The sequence below is a fragment of the Oncorhynchus gorbuscha genome, linkage group LG08 (genome assembly GCF_021184085.1).
Source record: "Oncorhynchus gorbuscha isolate QuinsamMale2020 ecotype Even-year linkage group LG08, OgorEven_v1.0, whole genome shotgun sequence".
In the NCBI taxonomy this organism is placed as follows: domain Eukaryota; kingdom Metazoa; phylum Chordata; class Actinopteri; order Salmoniformes; family Salmonidae; genus Oncorhynchus; species Oncorhynchus gorbuscha.
Window position 1 is genome coordinate 22,885,558 of NC_060180.1, and position 21,756 is coordinate 22,907,313.

General features: G+C 45.1%; 1 protein-coding gene across 1 annotated transcript in view; it reads left to right on the top strand.

Annotated features, from left to right (window-relative positions):
* Positions 1-21,756, top strand: part of prkn (parkin RBR E3 ubiquitin protein ligase) — a 96,385-nt gene that overhangs the window by 72,001 nt on the left and 2,628 nt on the right. The window contains exons 8-9 of the mRNA XM_046358875.1: positions 15,605-15,666; positions 16,909-17,058. Coding sequence (XP_046214831.1) covers positions 15,605-15,666; positions 16,909-17,058 — 212 coding nt within the window. The remainder of the gene's footprint in view (positions 1-15,604; positions 15,667-16,908; positions 17,059-21,756) is intronic.

The following is a 21,756-nucleotide window of genomic DNA, read 5'->3' on the forward strand; positions in this document are numbered from 1 at the left end:
TAATCAATTTTAGAACAAGGTTGTAAGCAACAAAATGTTGAAAAAGTCTAGGGTTCTGAATACTATTGCTGTATCTACTGCTGTACATATCATTCTTGGTATATCTTGTGTTAATAATTCTGGAGTACATACCTATAGATTTGCATTTTGATTACTGTTACAGTGCTATTTGGGTTGTTAATTGAATTGGTGTACTTTTTGTGTACTTGTTTGACATTTCACTGCATTGTTAGAAGCAAGTAGCACAATCATTTCGCTGCGCCCGCTATAAGATCTGCTAAACTGTGTATGTGACCAATACACTTTTTTAAATGTGATGTTGAACTGGCCTAGCGCTGGAAGGTTTTTGTAGGACATTAGCCTATTTCCTGATAGATTCATCGTTTTAGCCAACATGGCTCTATAGAAATAATATCCTATTTAGCGTTATCAATCCAGCTCAGTGTTTTGAGGTCCCACTTCCTCAGGATGCAAATAATATAGGCCAATATGTACAAAAATGTGCATTTTGACAGGTTGAACATCAAAATATCGATCATGTATTTTCTGTATATGTTAGATGAAATAGTTTTTATCAGGTTACCATCTCAGTTGTGTTTACTTGGCGCTGGAAAAAAAATGTTTAGAGCCCTGCTAATATAACTGTCCTTAAAAAAACACACGCATATATATATTTATATTTACTATTTTCTACAATGGCACACTTAACCAGCATGGCTACCACAGCATTCTGTAGCGATACGCCATCCCATCTGGTTTGCGCTTATTGGGACTATCATTTGTTTTTCAACAGGACAATGACCCAAAACACACCTCCAGGCTGTGTAAGGGCTATTTTACCTCATGAATCTAAATGAGAGAATGCCATGAGTGTGTGTCATCAAAGAAAAGGGTGGCTACTTTGAAGAATATAAGATCTAAAATATATTTTGATTTGTTTAACACTTTTTTTTGGTTACTACATGATTCCATATGTGTTATTTCATAGTTTTGATGTATTCACTATTATTCTTCAATGTAGAAAATAGTCAAACATAAAGAAAAACCCTTGAATTAGTAGGTGTTTCCAAACTTTTGACTGGTACTGCATATATATATATATTGTAGTATTACATTTACCATGATATTACATTTGTTTCCATATCGCCAGCTCTATTACCCCCTCCCCCCCAACAAAAATATTTATCGTAATTTATCACAGATTACGATACATTTGTGCTATAAATATCAATGTGCATTTTCTTTTCCATATTGTCCGTCTCTACAATACAGTACATTATACTATTATCTACTCTGTTGTGCTGAACTGTACTGTGTTGTGCTTTGCTTTCTCCAAACTGGACCAAATCTGAAAGAATACTAGATGTCTATGTTTGGGTTAAATCAAGGCCGGTCCAGATGTTTGAGGACGTTGAAATCAAGGCCGGTCGGGACTGCACCAAAAATATATATATTTTTTAAGACGGCCCAAAAGATGCCGACATCGGCCCGTGCATAGTAAATAGCAAGACCATACGTCTTCATACCTGTGCTGTACTAGAAAGGCTTTTAGAGTTCAGAATGTCTCTAGAGAAAAGGATTGGTACTGTTCTAGATGTTAGTGATTAACTGATGACAGATCAATAGACTTATATTCACACAAAACAACAGAATTGCACTGCATCAGAGCTGTTGGAAATCCCCCTCCTTGCTCAAGGACCAGTGTCTACGCACCGCTTCCGTGCTCCATGTCCTTTCCAACCGCTCCGCTAAAAACCGCTCCACGGTCACGGGAACAGAACAACTGCCTCTCCAAATGTGCTCCATTCATTAAAATCACAATTTAACCAACACCCATCTATTTTAGTGACTACCTGGACCTCCCATTTGGTTTTGAAGTAAACCATATGGATTTGGATGAAAAGTATTTGATAAAAAGATGAAAAGGTAAATGTAAGAAGCACACATCATTTCAAATAGGATACATGTCATATTAAACAGCATATAACTCTCTAAATAAGTCAGGAGCCAGACCGGGAGCCTAAGAAGGAACAAAGGTTAATTATTTAGGCTATATTAGTTCAAAGTTATAGCCTACAAAGAAATACATTGTGAAGCATTTGAGCGTGCGACACAATAGGCTGGTAAGGACATAAAGCGCTCAGCGTCTAAACAACATTTTGTTGTATTAATCATTATTGTTTATAAATTGCATATATAGGCTGTGACTTACTTAGAATTAAATGCGAATTAAACCAAAAATGACTTAGTGCCTTTGAATTCATTCACACTGTTTGGCCAGTGTGTGGCTTCAGGCTCATGTGATGATGCCTGGAGAGCCGGCCAGCAGCAGAGCAGGTCCTCTCCTGGCTGGGCAGAAATGCAGATTTGTATTTTTTATACATACATACATACATACATACATACATACATACATACATACATACATACATACATACATACATACATACATACATACATACATACATACATACATACATACATACATACATACATACATACATACATACATACATACATACATACATACATACATACATACATACATATATATATAGACCTAAAAGTTTTTAGGCAAATAAACCAATGCATAAAAAGGAACGTGGAACGTATGCCAGGCCTATTGGGACAATATCAAATGGCCTATTGTATAGATAATGGAACAAAAATGAACAAAACATTTAAGAGATCTGATTTTTAGTTTATAAATACTTTGCTACAAGACACTTAGTTTTATCTACCCACCTCGTTCCTTTCTTTTAGCACGTGCACATAGTAAGTACAACCATCATGCTTTCGGGATACGTGTCTTTTCAGATTCCACATTGATTCTTTAGTTGTGGACACTACATCACCACACTACCTCTCTTGCTCTTGGTCCTCATCTTTGTAAGTCACCTTGATTTAGTGTGTTTTCTCAGTTTCTTTATGAAAATATTTTGAGAACTCTGTGACTAGTGAAAGCAAGGGGCTATAGTAGCAAACAAGTAGACTACAAATGCATGCTGAGCCGGTCATGCCCTGAGCTCGTGTAGTGAGCGCTACTGGAGCAAAGTTGGAGCGGGTGAGAAGGCGGACGCTCCAGCCTTTGGGAATCTAGCTCTGCTCCAGTCAAATTGGGATCGCTCCGCTCCAGTTCCACTCTCATAGTCTCCACTGCATCAGTGTCAGTACAGTTACAGTGCCTTCAGTTGTGTTACAACTGTATTCAAGCCCTTTGTTATGACAAGCCTAAATAAGTTCATCAGTAAGAATGTGCTTAACAAATCACATAAGTTGCATGGATTCACTCTGTGTGCACTGTAGTGTTTAACATGAATTTTGAATGACTACCTCATCTCTGTAACCCACACATACAATTATCTGTAAGGTCCCTCAGTTGAATTTCAACCACAAAGACCAGAGAGGTTTTCCAATGCCTTGCAAAGAAGGGCACATATTGGTTGATGGGTGAAAACAGTATCCCTTTGAGCATGGTAAAAGTTATTAATTACACTTTGGGTGCATTGATACACTATCCTGTCACGACAAAGATTCAGGCATCCTCAGTTGCTAGAGAGGTTTCTGGAGAGGAAGGAAAGCACCCAGAGATTTCACCATGAGGCCAATGGTGACTTTAAAACAGTTACCGAGTTTAATGGCTGTGATAGAAGAAAACTGAGGATGGATCAACAACATTATAGTTACTCCACAATACTAACATAATTGACAGTGTGAACATAAGGAAGCCTGTACAGAATATGCATCCTTTGCAACAAGGCACCAAAATAATACTGAAAAAAATATTAGCTTTTTGTCCTGAATATGTGTAACAGTATGTTTTTGACAAATACAATACATTACTGAGTACCCCAATCCATATTTTTCATGCATAGTGGTGGCTGCATCATGTTATGGATATGCTTGTAATCATTAAGGACTGGGGAGTTTTTCAGGATAAAGGGAATGGAGCTAAGCACAGGCAACATCCTAGATTGTCTGCTTTCCACCAGACACTGGGAGATGAATTCCCCTTTCAGCAGGATTGGGAATTTAGCCAGGACACCTGGGTTAACACCCCTACTCTTATGATGCAAAGGGATCTTTTTCGTACCACAGAGTGAGGACACCCATTTAACATCCCCAATCACTACCCTGGGGCATTAGAATATATATATTTTTAGACCAGAGGAAAGAGTGCCTCCTACTGGCCCTCCAACATCACCTGGTCTCCCATCCAGGGACCAATCAGTACCAACCCTGCTTAGCTTCAGAGGCAAGCAAGCAGTGGGATGCAGGCTGGTATTCTGCTGGTTATCCAGAAAGACTCACAGCTGTAATCGCTGCCAACAGGGCTTTTACAACAGGGTTCCCCAACTGGTGGGCCAAATTTGGTCTGCGGGTGGCTTTATTTGGCCTCCCAAGTTTTCTGAGCGTAATGGACTGTAAATAACCCAACAGGAAATCGGCTCCAAGTGATTTTAATTTAACGCATAATAGAGACATACGTGATCATATACAAATGTAAGCAAGGTTTGAAATGGTTATGTTTTAATCAAACATTATATCTGTTTTGGCTTCTTGCGGCCAATTTGCAGTCTACAAATTATTTGTAATTATTTTCACGGGCACCCAACCATCTTCTCAAGACAAAATCAGGCCGCGGCTGAAATCTAGTTAGTTTTTTTTGTTTTGGCTCTGTACTTCAGCACTTTAGATTTGAAAAGAGGTTACAATTGAGGTTAAAATTTAGGTTATTTTTCTCCATACCAGGTGAACTGTTTAGAAATTAGAGCACTTTTTGAAATTACATGTAAATTTGATTTATTTCATTTACAATACATTTGCAAACATTTCTAAACTTTTTCACTTTGTCATTATGGAGTATTGTGTGTAGATGGGTTAGAAAAAACATACATTTATCCACAACAAAATGTGGAATGAGTCAAGAGCTATGACTACTTTCTGAAGGCACGGTATAATATTTTACAACACACAGAGAATCCCCAGTGAATCAGTAGATGAGAGAACAATCATTCCCCTCGGGGTGAATAATAATCGTCCGCTGGCCAAATCTCACAAAACATACATAACAGTAGAAACGAATAGATTAGCCTACTGTAGCATAGTAACACCGTAACTGCTACATTAGCCATGCACAGTCAGTCACACTGGAGCTGCTACATTAGCCTAGCACAGTCAGTCACACTGGAGCTGCTACATTAGCCATGCACAGTCAGTCACACTGGAGCTGCTACATTAATTAGCCTAGCACAGTCAGTCACACTGGAGCTGCTACATTAGCCATGCACAGTCAGTCACACTGGAGCTGCTACATTAGCCTAGCACAGTCAGTCACACTGGAGCTGCTACATTAGCCATGCACAGTCAGTCACACTGGAGCTGCTATATTAGCCATGCACAGTCAGTCACACTGGAGCTGCTACATTAGCCTAGCACAGTCGGTCACACTGGAGCTGCTACATTAGCAATGCACAGTCAGTCACACTGGCGCTGCTACATTAGCCTAGGACAGTCAGTCACATTGGAGCTGCTACATTAGCCTAGCACAGTCAGTCACACTGGAGCTGCTACATTAGCCTAGCACAGTCAGTCACACTGGAGCTGCTACATTAGCCATGCACAGTCAGTCACACTGGAGCTGCTACATTAATTAGCCTAGCACAGTCAGTCACATTGGAGCTGCTACATTAGCCATGCACAGTCAGTCACACTGGAGCTGCTACATTAGCCATGCACAGTCAGTCACACTGGAGCTGCTACATTAGCAATGCACAGTCAGTCACACTGGAGCTGCTACATTAGCCTAGGAGAGTCAGTCACATTGGAGCTGCTACATTAGCCTAGCACAGTCAGTCACACTGGAGCTGCTATATTAGCCTAGCACAGTCAGTCACACTGGAGCTGCTACATTAGCCTAGGACAGTCAGTCACATTGGAGCTGCTACATTAGCCTAGCACAGTCGGTCACACTGGAGCTGCTACATTAGCAATGCACAGTCAGTCACACTGGAGCTGCTACATTAGCACAGTTGGTGTGAAATCAAATCAAATCGTGATCGTCATAAGCTGCGTGTTGGGATGCTGCGGGGACTTGCTTCCATTCAGCCACAAGAGCATTAGTGAGGTCGGGCACTGATGTTGGGTGATTAAGCCTGGTTCGCAGTCGGCATTCCAATTCATCCCAAATGTGTTCAATGGGGTTGAGGTCAGGGCTCTGTGCAGGCCAATCAAGTTCTTCCACACTGATCTCGACAAAACATTTCTGTTTTGACCCTGCTTTGTGCAAGGGGATATTGTCATGCTGAAACAGGAAAGGGCCTTCCCCAAACGGTTGCCACAAAGTCCAGAATGTCACTGTTTGCTGTAGAGTTAAGATTTCCCTTCACTGGAGCTAAGGGGCCTTGCCCGACCTATGGAAAAACAGCCCCAGATCCTTATTCCTCCTCCAAACTTTATAGTTGGCACTATGCATTGGGGCAGGTAGTGTTCTACTGGCATCCGCCAAACCCAGATTCATCCTTTGGATTGCCAGATGGTGAAGCGGGATTCATCACTCCAAAGTTTCCACTGCTCCAGAGTCAAATGGCGGCGAGCTTTCCACCACTCCAACTGACATTTGGCATTGCACATAGTGATCTTATGCTTGTGTGCAGCTGCTCGGCCATGGAAGCCCACTTCATGAAGCTCCTGACTAACAGTTATTGTTGCTTCCAGAGGCAGTTTGGAACTTGGTAGTGAGGACAGACTATTGTTATGCGCTTCAGCACTCAGTGGTCCCGTTCTGTGTATTGTGTAGCCTACCACTTTGTGGCTGAGCCGTTGTTGCCCCTAGACATTTCACAATAACAGCACTTACAGTTGACCAGGGAATTTTACCAACTGACTTGTTGGAAAGGTGGTATCCTATGATGGTGCCATGTTGAAAGTCACTGAGCTCTTCAGTAAGGCCATTCTACTGGCAATGTTTATCTATGGAGATTGCATGGCTGTGTGCTCGATTTTATACACCTGTCAGCAACGGGTGTGGCTGAAATAGCCGAATCCACAAATTTGAATGGGTGTCCACATACATACTTTTGTATATATAGTGTATTTATGTGTCTAACTTTCTCACTCATCATTATTCACGATTCGGTAGCATCCACATTAATGTAGAAGTGTTTAGAAACATATTCTTATTTACAATAAAAGTGACTCCAAAATGACACAATACATTATTTACCATTCATTTCTGTTGGGCAGAAAATAATCTGAAACGCAACAAAAACAAACAGCAAATGCATCCAACAAGTTTGTGGAGTCAAAAGCTTGATGTAATCATTGAGTGCTAGGAATATGGGACCAAATACTAAACTTTTGACTACTTTAATACACACAAGTGTGTCTCATACTTTTGGTCCTCTAAAATGTGGGGAATATTTACAAAACGGTTCACCCAGTATGGATTGAAATACCCTCAAATTAAAGCTGACAGTCTGCACTTTAACCTCACAGTCATTGTATCATTTCAAATCCAAAGTATTGGAGTACAGAGCCAAAACCAAAAATGTCTTGTGAAACTTTCTGCTTTACTGATTGAGCTGGTGCACCATCACCATGTACAGATGATAACTGACCATTCCAGCCCCTCCACATCCTCAGACTCCCGTCTTTCCCCTTCAGTCGCGCAAGTTTAAAACGATTGTCTTAAGGCAATTTTACACACTGTTATGAAGGGATCAATAAACTATCAAGCACGGCGGCTAAATAACAGTCATTAAGGAAGCGCTGAGTGAATTGATTTGACACTGAAAGAAGTTGATCTCCTTTTTAACTAGTTGTTCTTTCGGATAAGCAGCAGAGTGATGGGAAATGGCACAACATTAAATCCGGGGGTGCGTTCAGTTCGGTTCAATGTTTACTACGTTTGTGCGTCTGCTAAATGACTTAAATGTAAATGTAAATGTTTGTACTAAACGACACAATTCCCCAAAACAGTGGGCAGCATTCTTATTATGAAATACATCTGCTCCCGTTTGATGGGTGTGGCGTGGTCAATTTGAGTTTGACCATTTTTAAATTACAAAACTCATTCAGCACACCATACACGATTGTCCTCTGGGCCATATAGTACAGTACAATTTCCCTTGAATGAAACTTTTAACACCGTTTGTCATGTTTGTCATTTATTATCATGTCTTGTCCCTGTGCTCCCCATTCTATTCGTTTCCCTCTGCTGGTCTTATTAGGTTCTTTCCCTCTTTCTATCCCTCTCTCTCCCCCTCCCTCTCTCACTCTCTCGCTCTCTCTTCTCTCTATCGTTCCGTTCCTGCTCCCAGCTGTTCCTATTCCCCTAATCAATCATTTAGTCTTCCCACACCTGTTCCCGATCCTTTCCCCTGATTAGAGTCCCTATTTCTTCCTTTGTGTTCCGTTCCTGTCCTGTCGGTTCCTTGTTTAGAATTCACCGTGCTGTGATTGTGTATCGCCCTGTCGTGTCGTGTTTTCCTCAGATGCTGCGTGGTGAGCAGGTGTCTGAGTCTGTCTGGTTCAAGTGCCTTCCCGAGGCAACCTGCTGTTCACCTGCTGTTCAAGATCGAGTCTCCAGTTTGTCCTCGTCATTTCGAGTGAAAGTTGTTTTTTTGTTTGTATTTACTTTACTGGATTAAAGACTCTGTTTTCGCCAAGTCGCTTTTGGGTCCTCTTTCACCTGCATGACAGAAGGAACCGACCAAGGAATGGACCCAGCGACTTCAGACGCTCGTTACACTGCCGTCGAGATCCAAGGAGCCATGCTCGGCAGACACGAGCAGGAATTGTCTGCTGCTCGCCATGCCGTGGAGAACCTGGCCGCTCAGGTTTCCGACCTCTCTGGACAGTTCCAGAGTCTACGTCTCGTGCCACCTGTTACTTCCTGGCCTGCCGAGCCTCCAGAACCTAGGGTTAATAACCCACCTTGCTACTCCGGGCAGCCCACTGAGTGCCGCTCCTTTCTCACGCAGTGTGAGATTGTGTTCTCTCTCCAACCCAACACATACTCTAGAGAGAGAGCTCGGGTTGCTTACGTCATTTCACTCCTTACTGGCCGGGCTCGAGAATGGGGCACAGCTATCTGGGAGGCAAGGGCTGATTGCTCTAACAAGTTCCAGAACTTTAAAGAGGAGATGATTCGGGTTTTTGACCGTTCAGTTTTTGGTAGGGAGGCTTCTAGGGCCCTGGCTTCCTTATGCCAAGGTGAACGGTCCATAACGGATTATTCTATTGAGTTTCGCACTCTTGCTGCCTCTAGTGAGTGGAACGAGCCGGCGCTGCTCGCTCGTTTTCTGGAGGGACTCCACGCAGTGGTTAAGGATGAGATTCTCTCCCGGGAGGTTCCTTCAGATGTGGACTCTTTGATTGCTCTCGCCATCCGCATAGAACGACGGGTAGATCTTCGTCACCGGGCTCGTGGAAGAGAGCTCGCATCAACGGTGTTTCCCTGCTCCGCATCGCAACCATCTCCCTCCTCTGGCTTTGAGACTGAGCCCATGCAGCTGGGAGGGATTCGCATCTCGACTAAGGAGAGGGAACGGAGGATCACCAACCGCCTGTGCCTCTATTGCGGAGTTGCTGGACATTTTGTTAATTCATGTCCAGTAAAGCCAGAGCTCATCTGTAAGCGGAGGGCTACAGGTGAGCGCAACTACTCAAGTCTCTTCATCAAAGTCCTGTACTACTTTGTCGGTCCATCTACGCTGGACCGGTTCGGGTGCTACATGTAGTGCCTTGATAGACTCTGGGGCTGAGGGTTGTTTCATGGACGAAGCATGGGTTCGGAAACATGACATTCCTTTCAGAGAGTTAGAGAAGCCTACGCCCATGTTCGCCTTAGATGGTAGTCATCTTCCCAGTATCAGATTTGAGACACTACCTTTAACCCTCACAGTATCTGGTAACCACAGTGAGACTATTTCTTTTTGATTTTCCGTTCACCGTTTACACCTGTTGTTTTGGGTCATCCCTGGCTAGTATGTCATAATCCTTCTATTAATTGGTCTAGTAATTCTATCCTATCCTGGAACGTTTCTTGTCATGTGAAGTGTTTAATGTCTGCCATCCCTCCCGTTTCTTCTGTCCCTACTTCTCAGGAGGAACCTGGCGATTTGACAGGAGTGCCGGAGGAATATCATGATCTGCGCACGGTCTTCAGTCGGTCCCGAGCCAACTCCCTTCCTCCTCACCGGTCGTATGATTGTAGTATTGATCTCCTTCCGGGGACCACTCCTCCTCGGGGTAGACTATACTCTCTGTCGGCTCCCGAACGTAAGGCTCTCGAGGATTATTTTGTCTGTGTCTCTTGACGCCGGTACCATAGTGCCTTCTTCCTCTCCGGCCGGGCGGGGTTCTTTTTGTTAAGAAGAAGGACGGTACTCTGCGCCCCTGCGTGGATTATCGAGGGCTGAATGACATAACGGTTAAGAATCGTTATCCGCTTCCCTTATGTCATCAGCCTTCGAGATTCTGCAGGGAGCCAGGTGCTTTACTAAGTTGGACCTTCGTAACGCTTACCATCTCGTGCGCATCAGAGAGGGGGACGAGTGGAAAACGGCGTTTAACACTCCGTTAGGGCATTTTGAGTACCGGGTTCTGCCGTTCGGTCTCGCCAATGCGCCAGCTGTTTTTCAGGCATTAGTTAATGATGTTCTGAGAGACATGCTGAACATCTTTGTTTTTGTCTATCTTGACGATATCCTGATTTTTTCTCCGTCACTCGAGATTCATGTTCAGCACGTTCGACGTGTTCTACAGCGCCTTTTAGAGAATTGTCTCTACGTAAAGGCTGAGAAGTGCTCTTTTCATGTCTCCTCCGTTACTTTTCTCGGTTCCGTTATTTCCGCTGAAGGCATTCAGATGGATTCCGCTAAGGTCCAAGCTGTCAGTGATTGGCCCGTTCCAAGGTCACGTGTCGAGTTGCAGCGCTTTTTAGGTTTCGCTAATTTCTATCGGCGTTTCATTCGTAATTTCGGTCAAGTTGCTGCCCCTCTCACAGCTCTTACTTCTGTCAAGACGTGTTTTAAGTGGTCCGGTTCCGCCCAGGGAGCTTTTGATCTTCTAAAAGAACGTTTTACGTCCGCTCCTATCCTCGTTACTCCTGACGTCACTAGACAATTCATTGTCGAGGTTGACGCTTCAGAGGTAGGCGTGGGAGCCATTCTATCCCAGCGCTTCCAGTCTGACGATAAGGTTCATCCTTGCGCTTATTTTTCTCATCGCCTGTCGCCATCTGAGCGCAACTATGATGTGGGTAACCGTGAACTGCTCGCCATCCGCTTAGCCCTAGGCGAATGGCGACAGTGGTTGGAGGGGGCGACCGTTCCTTTTGTCGTTTGGACAGACCATAAGAACCTTGAGTACATCCGTTCTGCCAAACGACTTAATGCCCGTCAAGCTCGTTGGGCGTTGTTTTTCGCTCGTTTCGAGTTTGTGATTTCTTACCGTCCGGGTAGCAAGAACACCAAGCCTGATGCCTTATCCCGTCTGTTTAGTTCTTCTGTGGCTTCTACTGATCCCGAGGGGATTCTTCCTTATGGGCGTGTTGTCGGGTTAACAGTCTGGGGAATTGAAAGACAGGTTAAGCAAGCACTCACGCACACTGCGTCGCCGCGCGCTTGTCCTAGTAACCTCCTTTTCGTTCCTGTTTCCACTCGTCTGGCTGTTCTTCAGTGGGCTCACTCTGCCAAGTTAGCTGGTCATCCCGGTGTTCGAGGCACTCTTGCGTCTATTCGCCAGCGCTTTTGGTGGCCGACTCAGGAGCGTGACACGCGCCGTTTCGTGGCTGCTTGTTCGGACTGCGCGCAGACTAAGTCGGGTAACTCTCCTCCTGCCGGTCGTCTCAGACCGCTCCCCATTCCTTCTCGACCATGGTCTCACATCGCCTTAGACTTCATTACCGGTCTGCCTTTGTCTGCGGGGAAGACTGTGATTCTTACGGTTGTCGATAGGTTCTCTAAGGCGGCACATTTCATTCCCCTCGCTAAACTTCCTTCCGCTAAGGAGACGGCACAAATCATTATTGAGAATGTATTCAGAATTCATGGCCTCCCGTTAGACGCCGTTTCAGACAGAGGCCCGCAATTCACGTCACAGTTTTGGAGGGAGTTCTGTCGTTTGATTGGTGCGTCCGTCAGTCTCTCTTCCGGGTTTCATCCCCAGTCTAACGGTCAAGCAGAGAGGGCCAATCAGACGATTGGTCGCATACTACGCAGCCTTTCTTTCAGAAACCCTGCGTCTTGGGCAGAACAGCTCCCCTGGGCAGAATACGCTCACAATTCGCTTCCTTCGTCTGCTACCGGGTTATCTCCGTTTCAGAGTAGTCTGGGTTACCAGCCTCCTCTGTTCTCATCCCAGCTTGCCGAGTCCAGCGTTCCCTCCGCTCAAGCGTTTGTCCAACGTTGTGAGCGCACCTGGAGGAGGGTGAGGTCTGCACTTTGCCGTTACAGGGCACAGACTGTGAGAGCCGCCAATAAACGCAGGATTAAGAGTCCAAGGTATTGTTGCGGCCAGAGAGTGTGGCTTTCCACTCGCAACCTTCCTCTTACGACAGCTTCTCGTAAGTTGACTCCGCGGTTCATTGGTCCGTTCCGTGTCTCCCAGGTCGTCAATCCTGTCGCTGTGCGACTGCTTCTTCCGCGACATCTTCGTCGCGTCCATCCTGTCTTCCATGTCTCCTGTGTTAAGCCCTTTCTTCGCACCCCGTTCGTCTTCCCTCCCCCCCGTCCTTGTCGAGAGCGCACCTATTTACAAGGTACATAAGATCATGGACATGCGTTCTCGGGACGGGGTCACCAATACTTAGTGGATTGGGAGGGTTACGGTCCTGAGGAGAGGAGTTGGGTTCCGTCTCGGGACGTGCTGGACCGTTCACTCATTGATGATTTCCTCCGTTGCCGCCAGGATTCCTCCTCGAGTGCGCCAGGAGGCGCTCGGTGAGTGGGGGGTACTGTCATGTTTGTCATTTATTATCATGTCTTGTCCCTGTGCTCCCCATTCTATTCGTTTCCCTCTGCTGGTCTTATTAGGTTCTTTCCCTCTTTCTATCCCTCTCTCTCCCCTCCCTCTCTCACTCTCTCGCTCTCTCTTCTCTCTATCGTTCCGTTCCTGCTCCCAGCTGTTCCTATTCCCCTAATCAATCATTTAGTCTTCCCACACCTGTTCCCGATCCTTTCCCCTGATTAGAGTCCCTATTTCTTCCTTTGTGTTCCGTTCCTGTCCTGTCGGTTCCTTGTTTAGAATTCACCGTGCTGTGATTGTGTATCGCCCTGTCGTGTCGTGTTTTCCTCAGATGCTGCGTGGTGAGCAGGTGTCTGAGTCTGTCTGGTTCAAGTGCCTTCCCGAGGCAACCTGCTGTTCACCTGCTGTTCAAGATCGAGTCTCCAGTTTGTCCTCGTCATTTCGAGTGAAAGTTGTTTTTTTGTTTGTATTTACTTTACTGGATTAAAGACTCTGTTTTCGCCAAGTCGCTTTTGGGTCCTCTTTCACCTGCATGACACCGTTCTGTCGTACTGAACGCACCCCGGGTGTAGAATCCTTTGTTTGACCTGTGACCTCAAACTTTAGTTACTCGTATGTCTTCTGTTCTGAGAGATGTTACTTAGAGAATCCCTCCCTATCTGTCTATCCCCTCCCCTTCCTCTTTCCATTTCTTTCTGTCTGTCTGTCTGTCTCTCTCTCTCCTCTCTCTCTCTCTCTCTCTCTCTCTCTCTCTCTCTCTCTCTCTCTCTCTCTCTCTCTCTCTCTCTCTCTCTCTTATGGCTGTTCCTCTGTTCCCTTTGTTATCTGTGTCTGTCTGACTTTGTCTGTCAATCTCTGTCACTCTGCCTCTCTCTGTCACTCGCTTTCTATCTGCAAGGGCCGCTCCTCTGTCACCACATCACCATGGAAACGTCATGTCACTCTGTCCCTGTCGCCGGCTGTCTGTATCTTTAATTACGTTCAGACAAAAGTCGGTGTCTTGTGTTTTTTTTCTATCTTCTTCCTTTTCACATTCTCCCCATCGGAATGTCCCTCCCAACTCGGGCTGCGTGATTAGCGTTCGTCGGAGGGATTTGCATAAGAACAGTGAGACCGTGGCGGCGGCGCTGTGGCATAGGAGACCCAAGGAGAGATTAGCGACATTAGCATGCTGGAGCCTACAGGGCTCAAGCTACAGCTAACGGTGTCTATGCAGGAGATTGTCTGACTTGTTCTGCTACTCACAGACAGGCTCTATACAAAGAAACATGGACAGTTGGAAGTTGGATATAAGTTTCCTATGGACCTAGTACTTACTCTGTCCTTAGGGTCCCCAGACCTGGGCTAGGTTAAGTTCAAGTCTTTTCAGTGTTAGTGTTACAAAAGCTGCTTGTTTGCCAAGGGGCATGTCTTGATTTCCTGTCCGCCTATGGGGTCGTTGGCTTGGGGATTTTATATGCCTTTGACAGGAAAGGGAAATACATGAATTCCTCTCAATACTCATACCACTAAACACATCTGACCACGGTGATGAGATTGAGCTGATCACTCATTCTCAGAGAATCACCTCCCTGTAAAATGGGAATTGTCCTGCAGCTCCTCCTGAGGTCCGGAATGCAATCACTTCACTGTACTGAAGGGAATCAACATTGAGAGAATGGAGTGAAAATCACAGCCACGCACATACATCATTAATTCATTCATTCATTCAGACTCACAGTCCATCAGCAGCAATGCCCAGCCTTGGCTGAGAAACTTGCTTGGCCTAGCCTGGGGTTGAGACACTTGCTTGGCCTAGCCTGGGGTTGAGACCACCACACAGCTTGGATTGGCCTCAGCCATAAATAGGCAGCAATATTTCTCTGACAGTGGTGTGAGTGCGCAGATATATCACAGAGAGAGGCCACCGCTATCATCAGGGGATATAGAGGGAGAGGGACGCTGTCCATCTTCCTCCTCTGGGCAGGAGTCTGGCACAGAGACAACACAGGGCGCAGAGTTGGCGGCTGACCTAGGGTTGTCACTAGTTACCACAGCCAAAAAGTCATAACTATGGCTAAACCCCGTCTATTTCTACAATTTCCCTTCTTAAAATCTGCTTTAAACCCTAACCTTAACCACACTGCTAACCTTATGTCTAATCCTAACCTCATATGATGAACAAAAAGATTGTTAAAAGAGGAGAGGACCCCACGCACCTGCTGTGTCACGCACACAAGCAAACATACCCACATGCATTCAGCGTTGGGTTTGCCTTGTGTGATTATCCTATGTAGATTTAAAGGTGAGCCTCGGTTGTTTGAGATGATCCTGTCAGCTAGACGGAGGACCGTTATGACACAACATCCCCCTTGTATGTTCTACTACTCTGCTCCTCTTGGGAACTTCTGGGCTGGGATGAGGGGCCTTGTCTCTCGCGGTTGACCTGTGCTGGATGAGGTGTATATAACAGTGCGTCTTTTTCCAATGAGTGTGTGGGTGTTTGCCTGTTGTGCACAAATGGCTGTGTTCAGTTCGCTCATTGACAAAGATCAATCTCTCTCTTCCATTTCTCTTTCCCTCTCCTCTTTTTCTTTCCCTTTCCTTACCAATTTTATTCACCTCAAATGTCTCCCTCTATTTCTATCTCTAGCTGGCTGCCCAGACTCTCTCATAACGGAGTTGCATCACTTCCGAGCCCTAGGTGATGAACAGGTGAGTCCTGAACAGTGACCCCAAACAAACAAACTCCTATCTATCCTATCTAGAGGGAAACTAGCATCCCCACCGCCACCCAGCATCAACCTCAGCCTTCCTGTCTTACTCAGGTCACAAGGGAAATATGCTCCTGGTCTCTCTGTCACATCTAACAGTGCTTTAATTGTCTCATTTGGTGCTACAATACAGTGTCTGCCACTATCCTGGTGTTGTAAGCTCCATGCTCTACAAACTGAGCTACCAGCCCACCCTTCAACTAGCCTAACGTCCGTCCCAAATGAGCAACATCTCTCGCTCTCTCTCTCTCTCTCTCCATCCATCTCACAGAACCTCAGCCAGGAAGAGCATGAGTCGGTTTTAAGAGGGAGTGACTGATTCTCTACTCTACCACTCAATACTCTTCATTCACCCCCTCTGCCAGGGGTATTAAAAATCTGACCCTACAAGGTAGTGGAAAGCAGTGGATCTGGCTTTGAATTTGAATGCCCTATACTCCTCCTTATCTTCCACACTTCTATACTTCCACTGTAAAATAGTGTCATTTTGAAGTAGCTTACTAATAAGGGAAATTATAAACAATAAGGACCGTGCGCCATTGTTCACTCCTGAGACTCTTCAGGCAAACATACTCTCTTCAACATTATTTCAATTTACTCCGACATAGGATTAGCACATTTGCAATAGTAAACATAATGAAGTGATGAAACGATGCTCCTGTTGCATGAGTGAGTTATTGGCGGGGCTTTGAATTCTGAATATGAATGCTTAGCCAACTCTAAGCTTGCCCTGTGGTTCCATTGCTCAGTGAAACGCGCCACTCTGAAAGCATAAGTGATGTGAACCGGATGGTTAGAAAGCCCCTTCTGAGCTGAGCCTTTATGCAGATGTATGATTGAGGCATGCGTCAATTAGCCTTGTCACAGAGACACAATTAGCATGACTATGTGTCTGGTCATAATGCTGTGTGTGTGTGTGTGCGTGTGCGTGTGCGCGTGTTTGTGTGTGTGTGTGCGTGCGTGCGTGCGTGCGTGCGTTGCGTGCGTGCGTGCGTGCGTATGCATGAGTGCACCTCTCTTTTGCCCCAGCCTTTTTCCTTCTCTCAATAAATGTCAATAAAATGATGCTTAAAGACATGAAATACCATATTGTCGAAGCGGAAATGAATTTATTTCAAATCCATCAAAAACGGATAATGAAATAATGAATGAATCTCTCTCTCTCTCTCTGTGTGTATATCAGTATGAGCGGTACCAGCAGTATGCAGCCGAGGAGTGTCTCCTCCAGATGGGAGGAGTGTTGTGTCCAGCCCCTGGATGTGGAGCAGGCCTGCTGCCTGAGGAGGACAAGAGGATGATCCAGTGTCTGCTCAGCAACGGTTTAGGGTGCGGGGTGAGACATGCATACGCGCAAGCACACGACACGTGAAGAGATGTCGTTATAAAACGAGTTGCATGATGTTCTCTAATTAGCCACCCGATTTAAAGATGAGGAGATAGTATACATTAGTGCCGACTGATTGCATGTTTGCAAACACCGCCATCTTCATCACAGGGGAGCAGAATTGGGGTCGCTACAGGGCTCATCGCTCACCTACAGTATCTCAGTCTATATCTCAATCTCTCCATCTATCTGTCTCCACTAACAGCAGCCTGGCTTAGAGAGGAAGAGAGATGATGAGGGAGATGAGGGAGGCAGGGAGAGAGGGAGGGAGCATACATAAATGTGTAGCCATAAGATCCCAGGTGACATTGAGCAAAAGCAAGCAATGCAGGTGTAGAAGCGCGGTGGCTGGGAGTTTTTCCTAGCCACCGTGCTTCTACACCTGCATTGTTTGGGGTTTTAGGCTGGGTTTCCGTACAGCACTTTGTTATATTAGCTGATGTAAGAAGGGCTTTAGAAATACATTTGATTTGACTGAGAGGGTGGTGGTGTGTGTATGTGCACATTCATTCCAGTCCATCCAGAGGTCTGTGGGAAGCAGATAAAGCCTCTATAAGTGTCAGGCTGCTACTTTAAGACAAGGATCCTATCACTTTAACACTCCCCCAGATGCAGTTCTCTTTTTGGGAGGTGGGGGGGGTGCTTAAGGCCTTAGGATACTGGTGAGCTGGCTTCTCTTAAAGACACCACATACAGAAATCAATATTGCCCGCCTCCCTGTCTTTTTCATGTCCTCCCTGCTCGTGTTTGTGAGCTGGCTTTAGGAGCCCCTTGCTGCAGCTCTGGTACGACGTACAGCTCAGATGGGCCCTGGCGGACCCGGCTGCAGCCGCAGGGTACAATAGACACTGGTCAGCAGAGGAGACCTGTAAACATGCAATAGGACATTTTATCTCTGTGGACCATGCAGGTCCTAGTCTCGTCCACCAGCCGGCTCTCGGTTGCAATTAGCCTGGGGACGAGGTTAAACGAGCCCAAGCACTGAATCTGAGCGCAGACACGGGAGGTGGGCTGTAGGGTTGGATAGGGAGAACTGCAGGGTGTGTTTGGGTGTTCATATAGTGTGTGTGTGTGTGTGTGTGTGTGTGTGTGTGTGTGTGTGTGTGTGTGTGTGTGTGTGTGTGTGTGTGTGTGTGTGTGTGTGTGTGTGTGTGTGTGTGTGTGTGTGTGTGTGTGTGTGTGTGTGTGTGTGTGTGTGTGTGTGTGTGTTAAAGAGATGATGGTGAAATATTCCTCTGTCTTTGGTACTCCAATGTGTTTGTTTGTGTGATTTTCAGTTGTACAGCAAGAGAGTATCTTTGTTTTGTGTCTTGAGTGATGTGATTGTGTGAGAGTCAGAGACTCTGAGTGATGTGATTGTGTGAGAGTCAGAGACTCTGAGTGATGTGATTGTGTGAGAGTCAGAGACTCTGAGTGATGTGATTGTGTGAGAGTCAGAGACTCTGAGTGATGTGATTGTGTGAGAGTCAGAGACTCTGAGTGATGTGATTGTGTGAGAGTCAGAGACTCTGAGTGATGTGATTGTGTGAGAGTCAGAGACTCTGAGTGATGTGATTGTGTGAGAGTCAGAGACTCTGAGTGATGTGATTGTGTGAGAGTCAGAGACTCTTTTCTTCTGACGGTGCTTTCAGAAAGTATTCACCCCCCTGGACTTTTTCTACATTTTGTTGTGTTACAAAGTGGTTTAAAAATGGATGTAATTGTCATTTTTCTGTCAACGATCTACAAAAAATATTATAATGGAAGAAAGAATCTAATTTATTTATGAATAAATATTTATTTCTGAAAAATAAAGCACTAATATATCTTTATTAGGTAAGTAATTCAACCCCCTGAGTCAGTACATGTTAGAGACAACTTTGGCAGTGATTACAGATGTGAGTCTTTCTGGGTCTCTGAGTTTTCCACACCTGGATTGTGCAACATTTGCCCATTTTTATTTTATTTTTATGATTCAAGCTCTGTCAAATTGGTTGTTTAATCATTGCTAGACAAACATTTTAAGGTCTATCCATAGATTTTCAAGCAGATTTAAGTGATAACAGTAACTCTGCCACTCAGGAACTTTCGCTGTCTTCTTGGTGAGCAACTCCAATGTAGATTTGGCCATGTGTTTTAAGTTATTGTCCTGCTAAAAGGTGAATTCATCTCCCAGTGTCTGGTGGAAAGCAGACTGAACCAGGTTTTCCTCTAGGATTTTGCTTGTGTTTAGCTCCATTCCCTTTATTTTTTTATATTGAAAATGTCCCCAGTCCTTAACGATTACAAGCATAGCCATAACATGATGCAGCCACCCCTATGCTTGAAAATAGGTAGTGTGGTACTCAGTAATACGTTGTATTGGATTTGCCCCAAACATAACACTTTGTATTCAGGACACAAAGTGAATTGCTTTGCCACATTTTTTGCAGTATTACTTTAGTGCCTTGTTGCAAACAAGATGCGTGTTTTGGAATATTTTTATTCTGTACAGGCTTCCTTCTTTTCACTCTGTCAATTAGGTTAGTTTTGTGGAGTAACTAACATGTTGATTCATCCTCAGTTTTCTTGTAGTGACTGGGTGTATTGATACACCATCCAAAGTGTAATGAATAACTTCACCATGCTCAAAGGGATATTCAATGTCTGTTTGGAGCCCTTTTATGTGAGACATTGTAAAACCTCCCTGGTCTTTGTGGTTGAATCTGTGTTTGAAATGCCCTGCTAGACCTTAAATATAATTGTATGTGTGGGGTACAAAAATCATCTTAAATGCCATTATTGCACACAGAGTGAGTCCATGCAACTTATTAAGTAACTTGTTAAGCAACGTTTTACTCCTGAACTTATTTAGGCTTGCCATAACAAAGGGGTTTAATACTTATTAACTCAAGACATTTCAGGTTTTTATTTTTCATTAATTTGTAAAAATGTCAAACATCATTCCACTTTGACATTATAGGTTATTGTTTGACCAGTGACAAAACGATCTCAATTATTTTAAATTCAGGCTGTAACACAACAAAATGTAGAAAATGTCAAAGGGTGTGAATGCTTTCTGAATGCACTTTATATGAGAGAGAGAGAGAGATGAAGCGAGAGATTGCGAGAAAGGAAGGCTGTCAGGGAGGGCAGAAGGGAACGACTTTGCCACTTCATCAGTAAGCTCTCTCTCACAGAGCTCTTCTTAGAGCTTCACTAGAATGCTCTAATTTAGAAGAGTTCCCAGTGCTGCTGTCACCCTCAGTTCAAAACTTCACATGTGCCATATGATTCTGTACTGAGACAGACACTGCAGTGTGCTGAATCTACATTACAATATGATATCCACCCAATACTGAGCAACAGCACAGGGCTGCACATCACTTAATGTTGACTTAGGCTATGTCAGTTTTTGTGACTGTGTGTGTGTGTGTGTGTGTGTGTGTGTGTGTGTGTGTGTGTGTGTGTGTGTGTGTGTGTGTGTGTGTGTGTGTGTGTGTGTGTGTGTGTGTGTGTGTGTGTGTGTGTGTGTGTGTGTGTGTTTACCCTCTGAGGGTGCTGTCTGGGGTGCTGTGATCCGTTGTGTTGCTCAGTGAAGGGAGGCGAGGGGAAATAGGTTTGTCAGCCACCGGAAACCTGCTGCAACCCTTCATGAGTCTTCCACACTCCACTGGGCAGCTCTGTCTCTGTACCAGCCACGCAACCCACCCACTGGCCAACCCTCAAGCCGCAAACCTTGGCCCCACCCGGCCCAACTCGGCTAGACAAATGACTTCAACTTAGAGGTGAGGATTTTCTCCTGACCAAGAGACCTGATCAGGAGGAGAAGAGACCTGTCATAGGCTCTTGCTGTCATATAGTTATAATTTGAGTTTATTATAACCGTAGTGATACGAAGCTTCTGCTGAAGTGAGACGTAAGACAAGTTACTGTTGAATGTTGCAGAAAACCATTCAAAATGACTTCACAGACAATCAGGTCACCGTGCTACAGTGCAGGGTAGTGACGCGTCCTGAGACTCCTCACTTCTCATCGCCTCGCGTCTCAGACAAGCTTTGGCGCATACGCCACGGGCGTTTGATGAAGCGACTGTTCAGAGTTCTCTGCCGAAGATGATGATGGAGGCTCATCTGAGGGAAGAGTGGGAAAGAACGAGGGAGGGGGAGGAAGAAAGCGCCTGTCAGAAGCGCCCCTCTTCTCCCCTTGTCTCATCACAGGCGGCGCCATGCAGGAGTTTGGAAACAAAGAGGCGTCTGTCCCCCAGACCTGAGAGGAGAGCTGCTATCAGTCACACTTAAAAACAGCAGATAATAAAAGAAAGAAACGGCGACAAGCCCCCTCTCCTTCAAAACTCCAGCCCCTTTGATGAAGTGCAAAATCACTGTTGCGCTTCAAAAGATGGAGTCGAGCTAAAAATACAAAGCATCTTTCTAGATTCCTAGTTAATCCCGGTTGTGGAAGGATTCGGTGTGTATCAGCTCCCTACTTCCACATGCAGGCTGGGTGGCTCCTAGTGGGGGAGCGTATAGAGATGGCGCCACCCACTGTCTATCTTAGGAACTTGTATACAACCTGTGGGAGAAGATACAGCCAGTCATTAAATGCCTTGAAACCAGGGGTGCGTCTTAATAGTAAAAGAAAAAAGAAGACAATCTCCACGTCTCCTTTCCTTCACCTGCAGTGTTG